The 17,059-nt window shown below is 38.8% G+C and overlaps 1 protein-coding gene across 6 annotated transcripts in view; it reads right to left on the bottom strand.

Annotated features, from left to right (window-relative positions):
- The window catches only part of ANKIB1 (ankyrin repeat and IBR domain containing 1), a 143,114-nt gene that overhangs the window by 74,362 nt on the left and 51,693 nt on the right, over positions 1 to 17,059 (bottom strand). For 5 of the 6 annotated variants that reach the window (XM_047753727.1, XM_047753731.1, XM_047753728.1 and 2 more), the window contains exon 3: positions 11,389 to 11,689. In XM_047753727.1, the coding sequence (XP_047609683.1) occupies positions 11,389 to 11,689 (301 nt within the window). Of the gene's footprint in view, positions 1 to 11,388; positions 11,690 to 17,059 lie in introns of those variants that run through there. The other variant, XM_047753732.1, reaches the window with a different exon arrangement.

Here is a 17,059-nt window from a genome sequence, read left to right as displayed (position 1 = left end):
ATGACTAAAAGGCACACTGGATAACTTTTAAGGCCATGATTTGACTTACTTTCGCAACAGATTCTACCACATTAGAGATTCTATATATTAGCAAACAAGATAAATTATCCTTAACTCAATTGCCCCAGTCATCAGCAAAAGCAAAGACAACAAAATTTAAGAGGTTGTGCCATTTTAGAATTTTGGTAAAAATATGCCAGAATATAGACTGCTTTTGGGGGTTTAAAAAAAAAAAAGATGTGAATAGAGAGGAATGTGTGAGAAGTCATTATTGAAAGTCACTGTGGGCCATTTTTAGACCCTGGGAAAGATTTCAGGCCTTGATTGGTAATTTGTTTTTGAAAGGAGTCCCCAAATGAGTTTAATGGGAGTAGAGTGAGGCAACTACAAAGATCTGTATCTCACTGTGGCAACCGGTACTGAGAGAAAAACTCAACTCGCAACTGGTGACAGAATGGAGAGTCCACGTTTGCAGCCTGTCCTGGCAAGGAAAATCAGCAATATGCTACATTTGACATAAAAGCTAGCTGGCTAACATCAATACTGCTTGACAGTGAAGAAGTACTTTTTCAAAAGTATTTCAGCATGCTGACCTTTGGGACCTAAAGCTGGAATACCAGTAAAATGTAGAGATATCTGTTAAACTTTTGCTGCATAAAGTCAGGGGTTTTGCTTTTAGATAATAGAAGTTATACCTGGTTCTGAAGAGGTAGTTTTTACATGCTTCAACCAAAGCATTCTAAGTATCATCTTCTTCATTCTCAAGCAAGGAGAACTGAATATTCAAATATGTTTTTCACCTATCTCACACAATTGCAGTATGTAAAAATTTCTACCTTAAACATTCAATTTTTGCTGTCTCAGTACACCTGCTTGTCCATTTTACCTTCCTCTCTGTTCATAATTCTAGAGGAAGAGAGGAAGGCAGCCCCAGCTCATAACAAATCCCTTTGATGCATTATCTAAAAGGCTGGTGACTCTGAACAAGCTATTTAACTGCTATAAGACTTATTTTCCACAGGCCCATCTGTAAAATGAGGCTTTATAATCTTGGGAAAAAAATGTAATAGAAAAAGATGATTCCTAGAATCTGTTCTAGGTGTAAAATTACCATTCCCTCACCTCTGTCTTCTGTATGACCTTGGGCATTCCTTCCATCTTTACTCTCTGGCTTTCCACGGGCTCCTGGTACAGGGGTCCCCTATCTTTTTAAATTGTTTTTGGGGCCGTACCTGTGGCACATGGAAGTTCCCAGGGGTCGAAATGGAGCTGTAGCTACTGGCCTACACCATAGCCAATGCCAGATCTAAGCCACGTCTGCAACCTATACCACAGCTCACCACAACGCCACCACACAGCTCACCAAACCCACTGAGTGCAGCCAGGGATCGAACCCACATCCTCGTGGATACCAGTCTGGTTCTTAACCTGCTGAGCCATAATGAGAACTTCAGGCATCCCCTATTTTAATTGCTATCCTTCTAGTCCCTTCCCCAATATTTTACTTTCTCTCTGAGCCACATTTCTTACTATCTCTCTAGTTCCTTAACAAATTACTCAATTTCTCTCAGCAATCTGACTCTGTTTTTTTTTTTGTTTTTTAGGGCCACTCTTGAGGCATATGGAAGTTCCCAGGCTAGGGGTCGAATCAGAGCTACAGCTGCCAGGCTATGCCACAGCCACAGCAACATGGGATCCAAGCCACGTCTGCAACCCACACCACAGCCCACAGCAACGCCAGATCCCCAAACCAATGAGTGAGGCCGAGGTCGAACTCGCATCCCCATGGATACTAGTCAGATTCGTTTCTGCTGCACCACAAGGGGAACTTAGCAATGTGACTTCTATTCTGCCCACTTTACTATAACAATATTCCTGAAAGTCATTAACACCTTTCAAAACCAACGGCCTTTCTCAGTCTTCTAATTCCTTGACCTCTCTGAACCATGTCAAATGACTGACTACCTCTGCTCCTTGAAATTCTTCTCTTGGCATCTGCAACTGTATTATTTTGGTTCTCTTTGCCTTTTTTCCTTCTGTCCTAGGCCACTTCTTGTTCTCACTTTCTTTAAACACAAACATTCTCCAAGTTGATGCTGTGATTCTAATTCTGTAATTTTACCTATAATCTATAATCTAAATCATCTATACCTTACCTTCCTTTTAGTTATCAATTCTAATCAGATAACACTCAATTCTAAATCTATATTCATCACTCCCAGTTAGTTCTAATTTTCAATAGCCTGAATACAATTTCATGTGGATAATCTAAGATCTCAATCCCCTTCTAAATGAAAACTCAAGATATTCTCCCCTCCTTCTAATCAATTCCTTCACCTCATCTCACTTTTAATTTTTTTCTTTTTCTTTTTACTACTGAAGTATAGTTGAGATACAATACCTCATCTCATTTTTTAAATGTCTGTTAATTGTTAGCAAGCTTCAAAGTGAACTAGGTTCAAAATCATACTCCATTTACTTAAAAATAAATTTATTTTACTCTAATTATAGATATGATAGGAGACTGTTATAGGAAATGTTGAAAAATCAAAGAGAGAAAATTGTATCATTCAAAAATAGCTCACCATTGTTAATATTAACATTTTAAAGCCTCTATCATTTTTAACCTTTCCCTTACTTACTTGTATCAACTGACCAAATGACCAAAATGCACCTGCTTCATTCTTTCCCTAATACCGTGATGCAAATCCAGGCTTTTTACTAGTTCACAGGAGAAATAGTGCAATAATATTCTAACTCCTATCACCCCCTCTAGTACATTGATTTTCAACCTTGGCTGTATACTGGAATAATCTGGAGAAGTTTAATATACTTTATATACTTTATGTTATACGTTAATATACTAGGGGTCCATTTTCAGAAATTTTAATTTTATTGGTATCAGATATGGTTTACACTATTGGATTTTTTTGTACAAACATTTTGTGCAATCGCTGTTATAGTAAAAACGTTTTCAAATTGTTTAAGAATCATCTGGGTAGTCTGACAGTCATATTAGGATCTGGAATGGGGATTAAATACATCCACTTTTTGCAGGTGATTCCACTGTAAGTCTCATAGACTACTGCTCTAAGCCAGGGAATCTCGAATTTTAATGTTAATATGAATCATCTTGGGATGCTTGTTAAGCTACAAATTCAGATTCAGTTGGTCTGGGATTCTGCATTCCCAACAAGTACCCAAATGACTGATGCCGGTGCCAGTCTGAGAAGCACTGTCTTGGTAACAAGACTTTAAGAAACACTCCTTTAGAAGCACCCCTTTCAAATCTATTCTACATTAAAACCATCAGGCTAATCTTACTATATTTACTTTCATAATAGCACTTTGTCAATCAAAACATTTTAATGCCTCAATTTCCTATAAATAAATTTCAAATTCATGGCCTTAGCATTTAGTATTTTCTACTTCGGATGGTGTCTATCTTCATTTTAAGTCATCTGTCTTATCAAACCTCTGCAAAATACCTCACTCTGCATATGCTTGAGACTTAGAACACTGGGAGTTCCCGTCATGGCGCAGTGGTTAACGAATCCGACTAGGAACCATGAGGTTGCAGGTTCGATCCCTGCCCTTGCTCAGTGGGTTAAGGATCCGGCGTTGCCGTGAGCTGTGGTGTAGGTCACAGACGCGGCTCGGATTTGGCGTTGCTGTGGCCCTGGCGTAGGCTGGCAGCTACAGCTCTGATTAGACCCCTAGCCTGGGAACCTCCATATGCCACGGGAGCAGCCCAAGAAATAGCAAAAAAAAGACAAAAAGACAAAAAAAAAAAGAACACTATTTCAAAAACTACGACATAAGCAAATGAAAAACCAGTAGAACTTGTTTGAGGATTCCTGGAGTCTACCCCTAGAGATTCTGATTTGGAATCTGGAAGTCTCATGGGCACAAGAATTTGTACTTATAAAAAGTACTCAGGAGTTACTGATGCTACAGATCTGTGGGCCATATTTTGAGTAGACTCCTCCAAATACTTAATCTGAAATCTTATGCACTCAAATATTACTACTCCCCAGGAAAACTTCTGGGATAAGTAAGAATAAAATGATCTATTTCTCTTGTGGTGCAGTGGATTAAAGGATCCAGCACTGTCACCACAGCAGCTTGGGTCATTGCAGTGGCGTGGGTTTAATCCCTGGTCTGAGAACTTCCACATGCCACAGGTGTGGCCAAGAAAAAAAAAAAAGATCTTTCTTTCCCTTCATCGTCTATAACAATTAATGCCTAAATAATTAATAATGCTCTTAGTATAGTATTTTGGAGGTAATAATGAGATCATAACTTTTTTTGATTAAAAATTAGAAAACTGAGGCACAAACAGGTAAAATCATTCAGTTGCTGAGCTGGGACTACAATTTCTGTATTCTTTTTATAGTATTAAAACTCCAGGTGCTAAAACCACAATGTAATTAAGTAAAACTCTTCAGTATGACTTGTGAATGATTTTTATGGCTTTTCAATGAAGTGTGAAATGCTCTGATAGCTGCCAAAGTGTCAAATAGGCCCTGTGGCTGTAAAGGGAAGTGTGACTTATCACCTTTGGTTTTCTAATGACCTTTATTTTATCTCATAATAAGCAGCTAAACTTAAGGCTTTGATTAAGCAAATAGGACAAGGGTGGGTAGGAAATACATAATACTCATTAAAAAATGCTTTTCACAATGTGTCAAACACAACGACCGTCTGTTACATTAACCATTTCTTGAATCTCTATGACAGGTGAGACATCAATATACATAAAATGAGGCCTAATGACTAAATTTGCTCTCAGGAAGCCTCCAAGGGGAGAAAAATCACTAAACTTTAATTGGGCCCTGTGCAGGATATAAGATGGTGGAGGAGAAGGACTTGAGCTCACCTCTTCTGACAAAAACACCCAAATCACAACTAACTGCTGGATAATCATTGACAAAAAAGATTTGAACTGGAGTTCCCGTCGTGGCTCAGTGGTTAACGAATCCGACTAGGAACCATGAGGTTGACGGTCTGATCCCTGGCCTTGCTCAGTGCGTTAAGGATCCAGCGTTGCCATGAGCTGTGGTGTAGGTTGCAGACGCAGCTCGGATTCCGTGTTGCTGTGGTTCTGGCTTAGGCTGGTGGCTACAGCTCAGATTAGACCCCTAGCCTGAGAACCTCCATATGCCGCGAGAGCGGCCCAAGAAATGGCAAAAAGACCAAAAAAAAAAAAAAAAATTGGAACCTACCAAAAAAGATATTCTACACCCAAAGACAAACAAGCAGCCACAATAAAATGGCAAGAGGGGCGCTTTCACGATACGATCAAATCCCATACCTGCCCGGGGAGGGGTGGGGGTGGGGTGACCCACAGACTGGAAAATAATTACATTGCGGATATTCCTCTACCAGAGAGTTCTAAGCCCCATATCAGGCTCCCCAGCCTGGGGGTCTGACATTGGGAGGAGGAGCCCCCAGAGCATTTGGCTTTGAAGGTTAGCAGGGCTTGAATGTAAGAGCTTCAAAGGACTAAGGGAAACAGACACTCCACTCTTGGAGGGTGTACACAAGGTTTCACGAGCAATGGGACCCAGGCCAGAGAAGAGACTCCACAGCAAGTGAGCCAGACCTATCTGTAGTTACTGGAGGGTCTCCTGGGAGGGGGGGGTCAGCTGTGGCTCAGTACAGGGCAAGGACAACTGGTGGCAGAGGCCCCAGGTAATACTCATTGGCATGAGCTCTCCTGGGGGTCACCATTTTGGCACCAAGACCCGGCCCTACCCAACAGCCTATAGGCTCCAGTGCTGGGACACTTTAGACCAAACAACCAATGGGGTGGGAACACAGCCCCACCTATCAGCAGACAGGCTGCCTAACTAAATTTCTTCTGAGCCTAGAGCCACCTTGAAACACACCCCCTGATATGGCCCTGCCCAACAGAGGGACAAGACCCAGAGCCACCCACTAGTGGACAGGCACTAGTCCCTCCCACCAGAAAGCCTACATATGCCCATGACAAACCTCACCCACCAGAGGCCAGACACTAGATGCAAGAGGGAATACAATCCTGCAGCCTGTGGAAAGGAGACCACAAATACAAAAAGTCAGACAAAATGAGACAGCAGAGAAATATGTTTCAAATATAAGAAGAAAAATATCAGAATAATAGTGGGGGACTTTAACACTCTACCTAGATCAATGGACAAATCATCCAGGCATAAAATCAATAAGGAAACATAGGCCTTAAAGGACACACTATACTGGATAGACTTAACTGATATTTATAGAACATTCCATCCGAAAGCAGCAGAATACACATTCTTCTCAAGTGCATTTGGAACATTCCCCAGGGCAGATCATACACTAGGTCACAAAGCAAGCCTTGGTAAATTTAAGAAAACTGAAATTATATCAAGCATCTTTTCTGACCACAACACTTTGAGATTAGAAATCAACTACAAGAAAAAAAAAAACTGTAATTGAGCCTTGCTAATAGGGCTAACACATCATTCTCAAAGTCTAGCTCCATTCCAAAGTAGAAAAACAGAAACTCAGCCAACTAAAAAAAAGGTATTATTTACAGTCTTAAATTTTAAGATTCATGTTTCAATGGTGTTCTATTTTTCTGTGCTAGGCACACAAAACAGTATTTTTTAAGTTCTTTGTGGAGTTCTCTTGTGGCACAGTGGGTTAGGGATTTGGCATTGTCACTGCAACAGCTTGGGCAGTTGCTGTGGTGCAGGTTTGAGCTCTGGCTAGGGAAATTCTGCATGTCATGGGCCTGGCCAAAAAAAAAAAAAAAAAAAAGTTCTTTTATGCTTAAAGCATACAGGACTTGCTATGTACTGATAGTGTTATTTTATGTATTTGAAGTTTCCACAGTGTGGCATATTCTTTGCTTTCCTCTCTCAATCTTGACATAATGTAGGGGTCCACTGCAAACTGAGGCCTGTGAGCCAAATCTAGCCTGCTGACTGTTCCTGTATAGCCCACAAAGTAAAAAATGTTTTACATTTTTAAATAGTTGAAAAAAATCTAGACTATTTCACCACATGTGAAAATTATAAGGAATTTAAGCAGGAATGTCCATAAACAATGTTTCACTGGAACACTGCCAAGCTCATTTATATACTGTCTACCGCCACTTTCAGGCTAATGTGGCATAGTTGAGTAGTTGCCTAAAATATTTACTATTTAACCCTTCACAGAATAATTCTTTGAAATATGAAAAAAAAAAACCTAGAATTAAAGGGGCTTTACAGTTTGCCTTAATATTTTACATATAAGTGTTTTCAATTTTCAAACAATTGCAGCCCACTCCTCACTGTGTTACTTTTATCTAAGATAATTCTGAATGATTAATATTTGTGAAACTAGATTTTCCTACTTAAGGAAATTCTGAAAAATACAAAGTGAGGATTCGGTATAAGTACCTGTTGTTAGAAGGTGGCTAGTAGATATAAAAAGAAGGGGCTGGTCAAAAGAGGCAAGGAGGAGCTCTGTTTTGCAAATGAGTAACCTGAGTTTGACACACAACACAAAACAAAACCAGTCCCTAGGTAAATCCAGGTATCAAGATTAGATATGAGAGTAATGGTACCATGATTAATAAGAACAAGACAGTCAAGAGGAGGAGCTAGTGAGCAGAGAAGACTGAGTACAGTTTTGGAAACACTGAATTTTGAGACTGTTGGAATGTCCATATGATGAAGTCAACTAGGCAGCAATACAGCATGAGAAACTTCAGGGCTAGATTTTTCACTGCAATACATTTAGCCACTGATACCTTCATACCTGCAAGTTTCCAAAAGAACTCTATGATTAAGAGGTTTTTATGCTATGTTCTGTGTATATATGTGTGTATGTGTCTCCCTTTAGCTTACTATGGAACATGGTTATTACAAGAAAAGGGGAAGTTTTAAACATTTCATTTCTATAGTTCAAAATGATCCATAAGAAAGTATGTGTTTAAATGCACATATGAAACTGTCAACTGTCGACTTTAATGCTATCCTTAAATAAACAGAGACAAAAACATCTTCAACAACTAGAGACAGATTTCCAGAGATATAAGTCCTTAAGAATTAAAAAACAGCTTGGCCTTAACCATGGAATGAAATAATATTATTATTTTTTTTTTTTGGTCTTTTCTAGGGCCGCAACTGCGGCACATGGAGGTTCCCAGGCTAGGGGTCTAACTGGAGCTGTACCCTCTGGCCTACGCCAAAGCCACAGCAACGCGGGATCCAAGCCGCGTCTGCAACCTATACCACAGCTCACGGCAATGCCGGATCCTTAACTCACTGAGCGAGGCCAGGGACCTAACCCACAACCTCATGGTTCCTAGACGGATTCATTAACCACTGAGCCACGATGGGAACTCCTAAAACAATCAATTTAACCTTAAAGGCTAGACATTGAAAATGGGATATATTTTACTGCAATCATAGAGTAACAGAAAATTTGTGTTAAAAAGGGTCTTTTGAGATAACCATGAGAGGTTCCTCCAGATGGTTGGGATTGATAATCTCAAAGAGTCTGAGTGACTCACTCAAGATTCTACAGATACTCACGGTGAGGACCAAGACTAGAAAGTAGGACTCCTTCCACCGCACTGGGATAGCTTTATGAAAAAATTGTAAGTATCTGATAATACTCTTTTATTCAACCCAAACCCTTTATATCATGCTTGATATCAACGAGGACTATGAATGTTAGAAGACCTTATACAAACATGAAGACATCTGAGTACTAATAGTCTAAGAAGTACAGTTACATACTAGGTTATGCATTTCAATGTGTTTATTTTATGCACCAGTACTAGAAAACACAGTAAGACCTCTGGAAATTATTTAATACATACTTCCCTAGGGCACTCTTCTGGTTTAATGAAAGAAAACATTATCGAAAGTCATTTAAGACCTAAGGGTAAGTATACATGGGTAAGATAGCTTTATATGGGTAAAATGTTATGCTGAAATCTATTGACAACTAGAATAAATTCAACACAGGCATTTATAGGGTTCTATTTAAGGTGTTTTACATTAGGTCAAAGAGCTCCTCTGAATACAGAAAAATGAGAACATGCATTAAATGTTATGGTTTGTGTAATGTAATGCTGACAGATCAAACAGTTAAAACATATATACACATTCACAGCAAGCAAATCATCAGGGCTGCCAGACAGGTCAGAGTAAACTTGGCACCAATTTCCTCCACTGAGCAAAAAACAGTGTTGCTAAAAACACCACATTCAGTATTTTAAAACAATTTAATAAGCATGCCATTATAAACATACGTCAAAATCAACAACTACTGAAGCATGCTTAAAGTGAATTTTTGGAAGCAAGACATTAAAGCAGGAATTTAAGAGCACTATTACTACTATCAAGAATAAGCTATTTTTGGAGTTCTCTAGTGCCTCAGCAGGTTAAGGTTCTGGCATTATCGCTACTGTGGTTCTAGTTACAGCTGTGGTGCAGGTTCGGTCCCTGGCCCAGGAACTTGAATACGCCACAGGCGTGGGCCAAAAAAAGAAAAAAAGAATAAGCTATTTTCTACTCTCACTTGAGAAATATGATGCAGTTCCATCAACAATGATGATTCAATACAGCAGTGATTCTTTCCTAAGAGGTGGGCACAGAACAATACACAAAAAAGACTTATGTAAAAAGCCTCAGGAATTCTGCCAATAGCCTCCCTTCTGCTAAAATCCTAGGATATCCTTCCACAACACTGTGAATCAGTGTTAGAAAGCAAAGCTTAAAAACAGTTTCAAGTTAATGACTGTAAATAATTAACTAGTGGGTAAAGGTGACACAAACCCAAGAGATGAAATGACAAAGATTCTAAAAGAATAATAAGAATCACAAACAAAAGAAATAAATACAAGATCAGACTGGAAGGGTTCTAAAAGTGAAAATAACTGACACTTCATATAAACTAAAGAAATCATATAAATGGCTGTAAACAAGAGTAAGAAAATGAAGGATCTTCACAGTTTTGGATATACTTATCAATTTAGAAGTATAAAATTTATATATATGAATAAAATTAAGGAAATACTAAATTTTCAGATACACACATACATATATATATACATGTATATACGTACACACACTCGCACACACTTTTTTTGGCTGCCCCATGGCACACGGAGTTTCCAGGCCAGGGATCAGATCTGAGCTGCAGTTGCGACCTAAGCTGCACTTGGGGCAACACCAGATCCTTAACCCATTGTACTGGCTGGGGATCAAACCTGCATTCCAGCACTCTCAAGACACTGCTGATCCCCTTGCGCCACAGTGGCAACTCCTCAGATGTATACTTTAATCTGATTAATATGTTTAATCTGGATCACTGCTTTTCCAATAAAGTCCTACATTTTTGGTAATGTGGACACTCTGATTCAATCTACAAATGTTCCTCACTGGAACTTAAATATATCTATACAAAAGAACTTCTTTTTTTTTTTTTTTAATTTTCCCACTGTACAACAAGGGGGTCAGGTTATCCTTACATGTATACATTACAATTACGTTTTTCCCCAAGCCTTTCTTCTGTTGCAACATGAGTATCTAGACAAAGTTCTCAATGCTATTTAGCAGGATCTCCTTGTAAATCTATTCTAAGTTGTGTCTGATAAGCCCAAGCTCCCGATCCCTCCCACTCCCTCCTCCTCCCAAGAACTTCTAAGAGTTATGTATGGGTCGACATGTATGCAGCTGACAGAAACTTGTTTTGCTGTATGTATACTAATAATGATAGAATAAAGAGTAATCATTTCTTAGCTTAGTGAAGATCCTATACTATTGGCTGATTTATACATATATATAAAACAGACCTTATATATGATATATATGGAAAAATTAAAATATAATATAGTATTCAGGAGTACTTTAATGCAGATTACATAGAAAAAAACACATTTTTAAAATATCAATGTTTTTAAAAGAACCCAATAAATGAATCCATTAATATTTATCCCTCGCATAAGGAACTGATGAGTTCTGGATAATACAGCTAAAGGTCCCACTTGCCAAGATTTGCCACATGTACAAATTTTATAAATGGCTCCTAAAAATCAGCAAAAAAACCCTGGAACATATCTCTACTACAACTATTACTCTCAATATGATAGTGTTTGTATGATGACTGCTATCTTCAGGGATGCTAGCAAATTTTTAATTGCTTCTAATACCAATTTTTTCCAAGGATAAATGTTTGTGGGCTTGTTTTCCCTAAAACAAGGGGCTCCTTACTCTTTCAGAACCACAAAAGGGACATAAATGACTAGTTAAATTAACTGTTAAGATAAGCAAAACAAACACTGATTATTATACATTACCAAGATACAGGTTTTATCATGAAGAATATTAAACACAGAACAACATAAAAAACCCAAAGTTTTACCTCTACACAGGTTTTCATCCCTGAGGCAGCAGCATAGTGCAGGGGTGTATTCTTTTTGTTATCAACGGCATCAATAGCTGCTCTCTCATATTCTCCTTGGTCAAGTTTTGCTCCTTTCCATCTTAAAATCATCTGCAGACAATCTGCTCTTCTAAAATCATCTTCTGCGGGGCGTGCTAAGCGAGGATGAAGGGCTCCTTCAGATATCATAATTTGGGGTCCCATACACAACAAATGCATAGATGTTTCATTGTGCACATTCCGTTTATTTGGATTTCCATCTCTACCAAAAAGAAAAGTCCTAAAATGGTAAAGGAAAAAGATGAAAATCAATTTTTTCCTACCCTGAAATAATTCATAGAAGACATTTAAAAGGTAAACTCTACTTCTAAACTGTTAATCCAATTTTTATGGAAGCGCTGTTTCACAATAGGTTGAATGACTAATCCTTAGTTATAAAAAACTCTATTCCAGAACAATACTACTAAAAAAACTGTTGACTATCTTTACAGTATTTGCTAATAAAAGAGAGAAACAGGAAGGGAAAAGAAAGGGAAGGAAAGAGAAAATAAGAGAAGTGACAAAAAAAGGAAGATGAGAAAAGGAAGGGGAGGTAGAAGGAAAGGAATGGAAAGGGCCGCTTAAAAAGACTAATATATCACTTAACATAAATGCCTTAGGTACATTACTAACATACCACACCATTTTTTCCCTTTATTGCTCTGCTCTATTTTATTTTTCTTGAGTATATATTTACTTAATAAGGATAGTGACAATGTAATTGAAGCAAATAATACATAAGTGTGGGAGTAAATGTTAAATCTAAGAGAACATATGCTTTATTCTTTCTAAGGCATATATCAATACAATATAATACTTTTTGAGGGGGGTAAGCTATGGTTAGTTCTAGAAGACCAAGATCTAATTCCAAGGTGGTAGCCTTTACCAATGATAGGTCTAGGTAAGCTGCCTCAAATATAGCCAAACCCAGATTTGAGGGTTGTGCCTAGCATCTACTACATTCCTAAGCTTGGGTCCATGGATTAATAGCTAAGCCAGTTTAGTGACTGTAGTAGAAATGGAAAATGAGTTGTAAAAAATCTTCTATAATATAGTCAGACTATATTTAACATAAATAAACTATGAAATGGGCATATATCCATTTCATAGTGATGAAGATGAATCACATTTACTGAAGATGAGTCACATTTACTGTGGAGGGCTGTTATCATTTGCATTCCTGTGTCTAAGTGCAGAAGAGCAATGGGAAAGGGGCAAGGCCAAACCCTCAATCCTAGTTACATCTGAATTGTTTTCAGGTTAGGATAGGAAAACAAGCAAACACACAAACACCCTGACCAAAAAGGAACTAGCATGGACTCTTCAACCTAAATGAGTTAGCCGGATGGAAAGCTCTTATGAGAAGACTAAGATGTCCTAAGGTAGTAGAAGGTCCCATACAACTATCAAAACAACTCTGGAAATCTCCTGTTTCTATTATTCAAGATTCTAGACAGCTTACCAGTATAGCCCTTTACAACTAGCCTATTAAGCATTAAGTGTCAACATTTATTTGAACTGTCCTGAAAGTAAGACATGAAATCTCTGAAGCAGGAACAAATGAAAATTACCTGCAACGTCATGGATGCTAGTCAAATTCGTTTTTGCTAAGCCACGACGGGAACTCCTTTTTTTAAAAAGAGTTTTCCTCTGGAGTTCCCGTCATGGCACAGTGGTTAGCAAATCCGACTAGGAACCATGAGGTTGTGGGTTCAATCCCTGGCCTTGCTCAGGGGGTTAAGGATCCGGCGTTGCTGTGAGCTGTAGTGCAGGTTGCAGATGTGGCTCAGATCCCGCATTGCTGTGGCTCTGGCTTAGGCCAGTGGCTACGGCTCCGATTAGACCCCTAGCCTAGGAATCTCCACATGCTGCCTGAGCGTCCCCAGAAAAAGGCAACAAGACAAACAAAACAAAACAAAAAGAGTTTTCCTCTAAGAGTTTATAGCATGCAGTCTTACATATGGGTCCTTAATTAATTTTGAGCTTATTTTTCTGTATGGTGTTAGGCTGTGTTCTAGTTTCATTCTTTTAAATATAGCTGTCCAGTTTTCCCAGCACCACTTAATGAAGAGACTATCTTTTCTCCAGTGTATATTTCTGCCTCATTCTTCATACATTAGTTAGCCATAGGTGAGCAGGGTTTATTTCTGGGCTTTCTATCCTGTTGCTTTGATCTATACTTCTGTTTATGTGCCAGTATCATACCATTTTGATAACTGTAGCTTTGTAGTATTGTCTGAAATCACAGCGTCTAATTCCTCCAGCTCTATTTTTTCCCCCTTCAGGATTGCTTTGGCTATTTTACAGGTCTTGATTTTGTATCCATTCAGCCAGTCTATGTCTTTTGGTAGGAGCATTTAGTTCATTTACATTTAATGGAATTACTGATATGTATGTTCTTATTTCCATTTTGTTAATTGTTTTGGGTTTTCTTTGGGGGGGGTGTCTTTTTTCTTCCCTTCTCTTGTGGTTTGATGACTCTCTTTAGTGTTGTCTTTGGATTGCTTTTTCTTTTTCATGTGTGTTTCTACTGTAGAGTTTTGGATTGTGTTTACCATGAGGTTTTGATACAGGGGTGTGTACACACACACACACACACATACATACATACAAGATTGTTTTAAGTTACTGGTCTTTTAATTGTAAAGGCATCTCCAGTACCCTGAATTTGTACCCTCCTCTTCTCAAGATTTCTGATTTTGGTAACATTATTTGTGTGTGGATGATTTCCTAACTTTACTATACATTTGCCTTTACTGGTGAGCCTTCTCATTTGTAATTTTCTTGTTGCAAGTCACGGCCTTTTCCACCTAAAAAAAGTTCCTTTCGTATCTGTTGTAAAGCTAGTTTAGTGGTGCTGAATTCTCTTAGCTTTTGCTTGTTTGTAAAGTTTTCGATTTCTTCTTCAAATCTGAATGAGAACCATGATGGGTAGAGTATTCTTGGTTAGAGATTTTTCTTCCTTTCATCACTTTAAGTATATTCTGCCATTCCCTTCTAGCCTGCAGAGTTTCTGATGAAAAAAATCAGCCGATAACCTTATCAGGGTTCTCTTGAATGTTATCTGTTGCTTTTCCCTAACTGCTTTCAATATTTTCTCTTTAATTTTGGTCAATTTGATTAATTATGTGTCTTGGGGTGTTCCTCTTTGGGTTTATTTTACATGGTATTCTATGTGATTCCTGGATTTGAGTGAGTGATTCTTTTTCTCACATTAGGGAACTTTTCAGCTACTATCTCTTCAAACCTTTTCTCTGGCCCTTTCTCTCTTCTTCTGGTACCACTGTAATGCGGACAATGGAGCAGTTAAAGTTGATCCTGAGTTCTCTTAGACTGTCTTCATTTCTTTTCATTTTGTTTTATTGTTCTGCATCAGAAATTTCCAAAAGTCTGTCTTCCACCTCACTCATTTGTTCTTCTGCTTCCTATATTCTGCTTTCAGTTTTTTCTAGTGATTTTTTTAATTTCAGTTACTATATTTTACATCTCTGCTTCCTTAATCTTTAAGTCTTCTATTTCTCTGTTCAATGTTTCTTGTAATTTATCACTCTTTACCTCCAGTTTTTTCCCCAAGATCTGGAATCATCTTTACTATCATTACCCTAAAGTCTTTTTCATGGAGATGGCTAATCTCCAGATCACTCAAAGTGATTTGGGGTTCTTTCATTTATATCATATTTCTCTGCCTTTTCATTTTAGGTAGATTTTTGTGTGGTCTCCTTTTTGCAGGCTATAGGGTTGAGGCCTCTCTTGCTTATGTTGTCTGCCCCCTTGTGGGGGAAACTGGTATTGGGGTTTGTTGCAGGGATCCTGATGGGAGGGACTGGTGACTGCCCACTGGGTAGGTGGAGGTGAATCTTGTCCCTCTGGTAGGTGGGGCTTTGTCTCTGGGTGTGATTAGAGGCAGGTTGTCTGCCTAGGAGGACTTTAGGCAGCCTGTTTGCTGATGGGCATGGCTGGATTTTTCCAAAATGGCCACCTCCAGGAGAATTCATGATGATGATGATTATTCCTGAGACATCTGTTTCCAATGTCTTTCCCCCACAGCAAGCCACAGCTGCCACTTGTTTTCCCAGGAAATCCAAGAACCACAGGTAGGTCTGAACCAGATTCTTATGGCATCTCTGCTTTGCCCTGGGACCCAGTACACATGAAAGCCTGTGTGCACCCTCCAAGAAAGGAGTCTCTGTTTCCCTCAATCTTATGGAACTCCAATGCACATGTCTCACTGGCCTTCAACACCAAATGCTCTAGGGGCTCCTCCTCCCAATGCCAGACCCCCAGTGTGGGGCCCTAACATGAGGTTCAGAACTCTCACTCCTGAGGGATAGCCTCTGCAATATAGTTATTTTCCAATCTGTCGGTTGCCCACCTGGCAGGTATGGAATTGCTTATATTGCAAAAGTACCCTTCCTTCCATCTCGATGTGGCTTCTTCTTTGTCTTTGATTGTAGGATATCTTCTTTGGTAGTTTCCAGTCTGTTTTGTTGATGGCTGTTCAGTAGTTGGTTGTAATTTTGGTGTTTTCGTGACAGAGGGTGAGTTTATTAAGGCCTTCTATTCCACCATCTTAATCCTATCTTGAGCACATCTACTCTTAAAGTCATTTATATTTCAATGGTTTCTACGAATACACTTTGTAAATTGTAAACTTTTATCAGAACCCAAATGCTAGACAGTGGTAAAAGGATCACAGATTCTTTCAAAGGGCTTCTACTATTACTTCTGTGATAATTACTAATGCTCTATCACCCTATCTGACTTTTCATCTTGCCTCTAAACCATATTCTAATTTGTTATAGGCCCATTCTCTTATCTATTTCATCATCTTGTATTCCCCACCCCAAATAATAGTCTTATACTCCCAGTCACTAACATACACATAAACATTCAGTTCTTTTTAAATCTTCTCTTTCATGCAACAATTATTTTTGAGCAGTAGTTTCTTGCCAGGTACTATTCTAAGAAGTTAGGCATACTGTTAAGAAAACAGATAAAGTCCCTGCCCTTATGGGGTTTGCATACAAAGGGGGTTAAGAGAGGAAAACTGCATTTTGAGCCATTTAAAAGAACTTAATAACTCCTGCAATAAGTAAAAAACAAGAAACCACTGATTGGAACCTCTATTTTAATTCTCAAAGCTTGACATTAACATGTGCTAAAGACATGGTCTAATAAAGATTTTTATATTTTATTTACAGAAAATACAGGCCCTTTTCTTTCCAAATAAGCACAAGAAGCTTTCGTATAAAATCTAAGGAATAAGCACAATAATTCCTCATTTTTTTTTGTCTTTTGTCTTTTTTGTTGTTGTTGTTGCTATTTCTTGGGCCGCTCCCGAGGCATATGGAGGTTCCCAGGCTAGGGGTTGAATCGGAGCTGTAGCCACCGGCCTATGCCAGAGCCACAGCAACGCCAAATCCGAGCCACGTCTGTGACCTACACCACAGCTCACGGCAACGCTGGATCGTTAACCCACTGAGCAAGGGCAGGGACCGAACCCGCAACCTCATGGTTCCTAGTCGGATTCGTTAACCACTGCGCCACGACGGGAACTCCTAATTCCTCATTTTATATATGACTTTCCTAAAAAACTACAACTGATGAATTG

This window comes from Phacochoerus africanus, chromosome 11 (assembly GCF_016906955.1).
Source record: "Phacochoerus africanus isolate WHEZ1 chromosome 11, ROS_Pafr_v1, whole genome shotgun sequence".
Taxonomy (NCBI): domain Eukaryota; kingdom Metazoa; phylum Chordata; class Mammalia; order Artiodactyla; family Suidae; genus Phacochoerus; species Phacochoerus africanus.
Note: the sequence above shows the minus strand (reverse complement) of the source record. Positions and strands in the feature narration are given on the sequence as shown.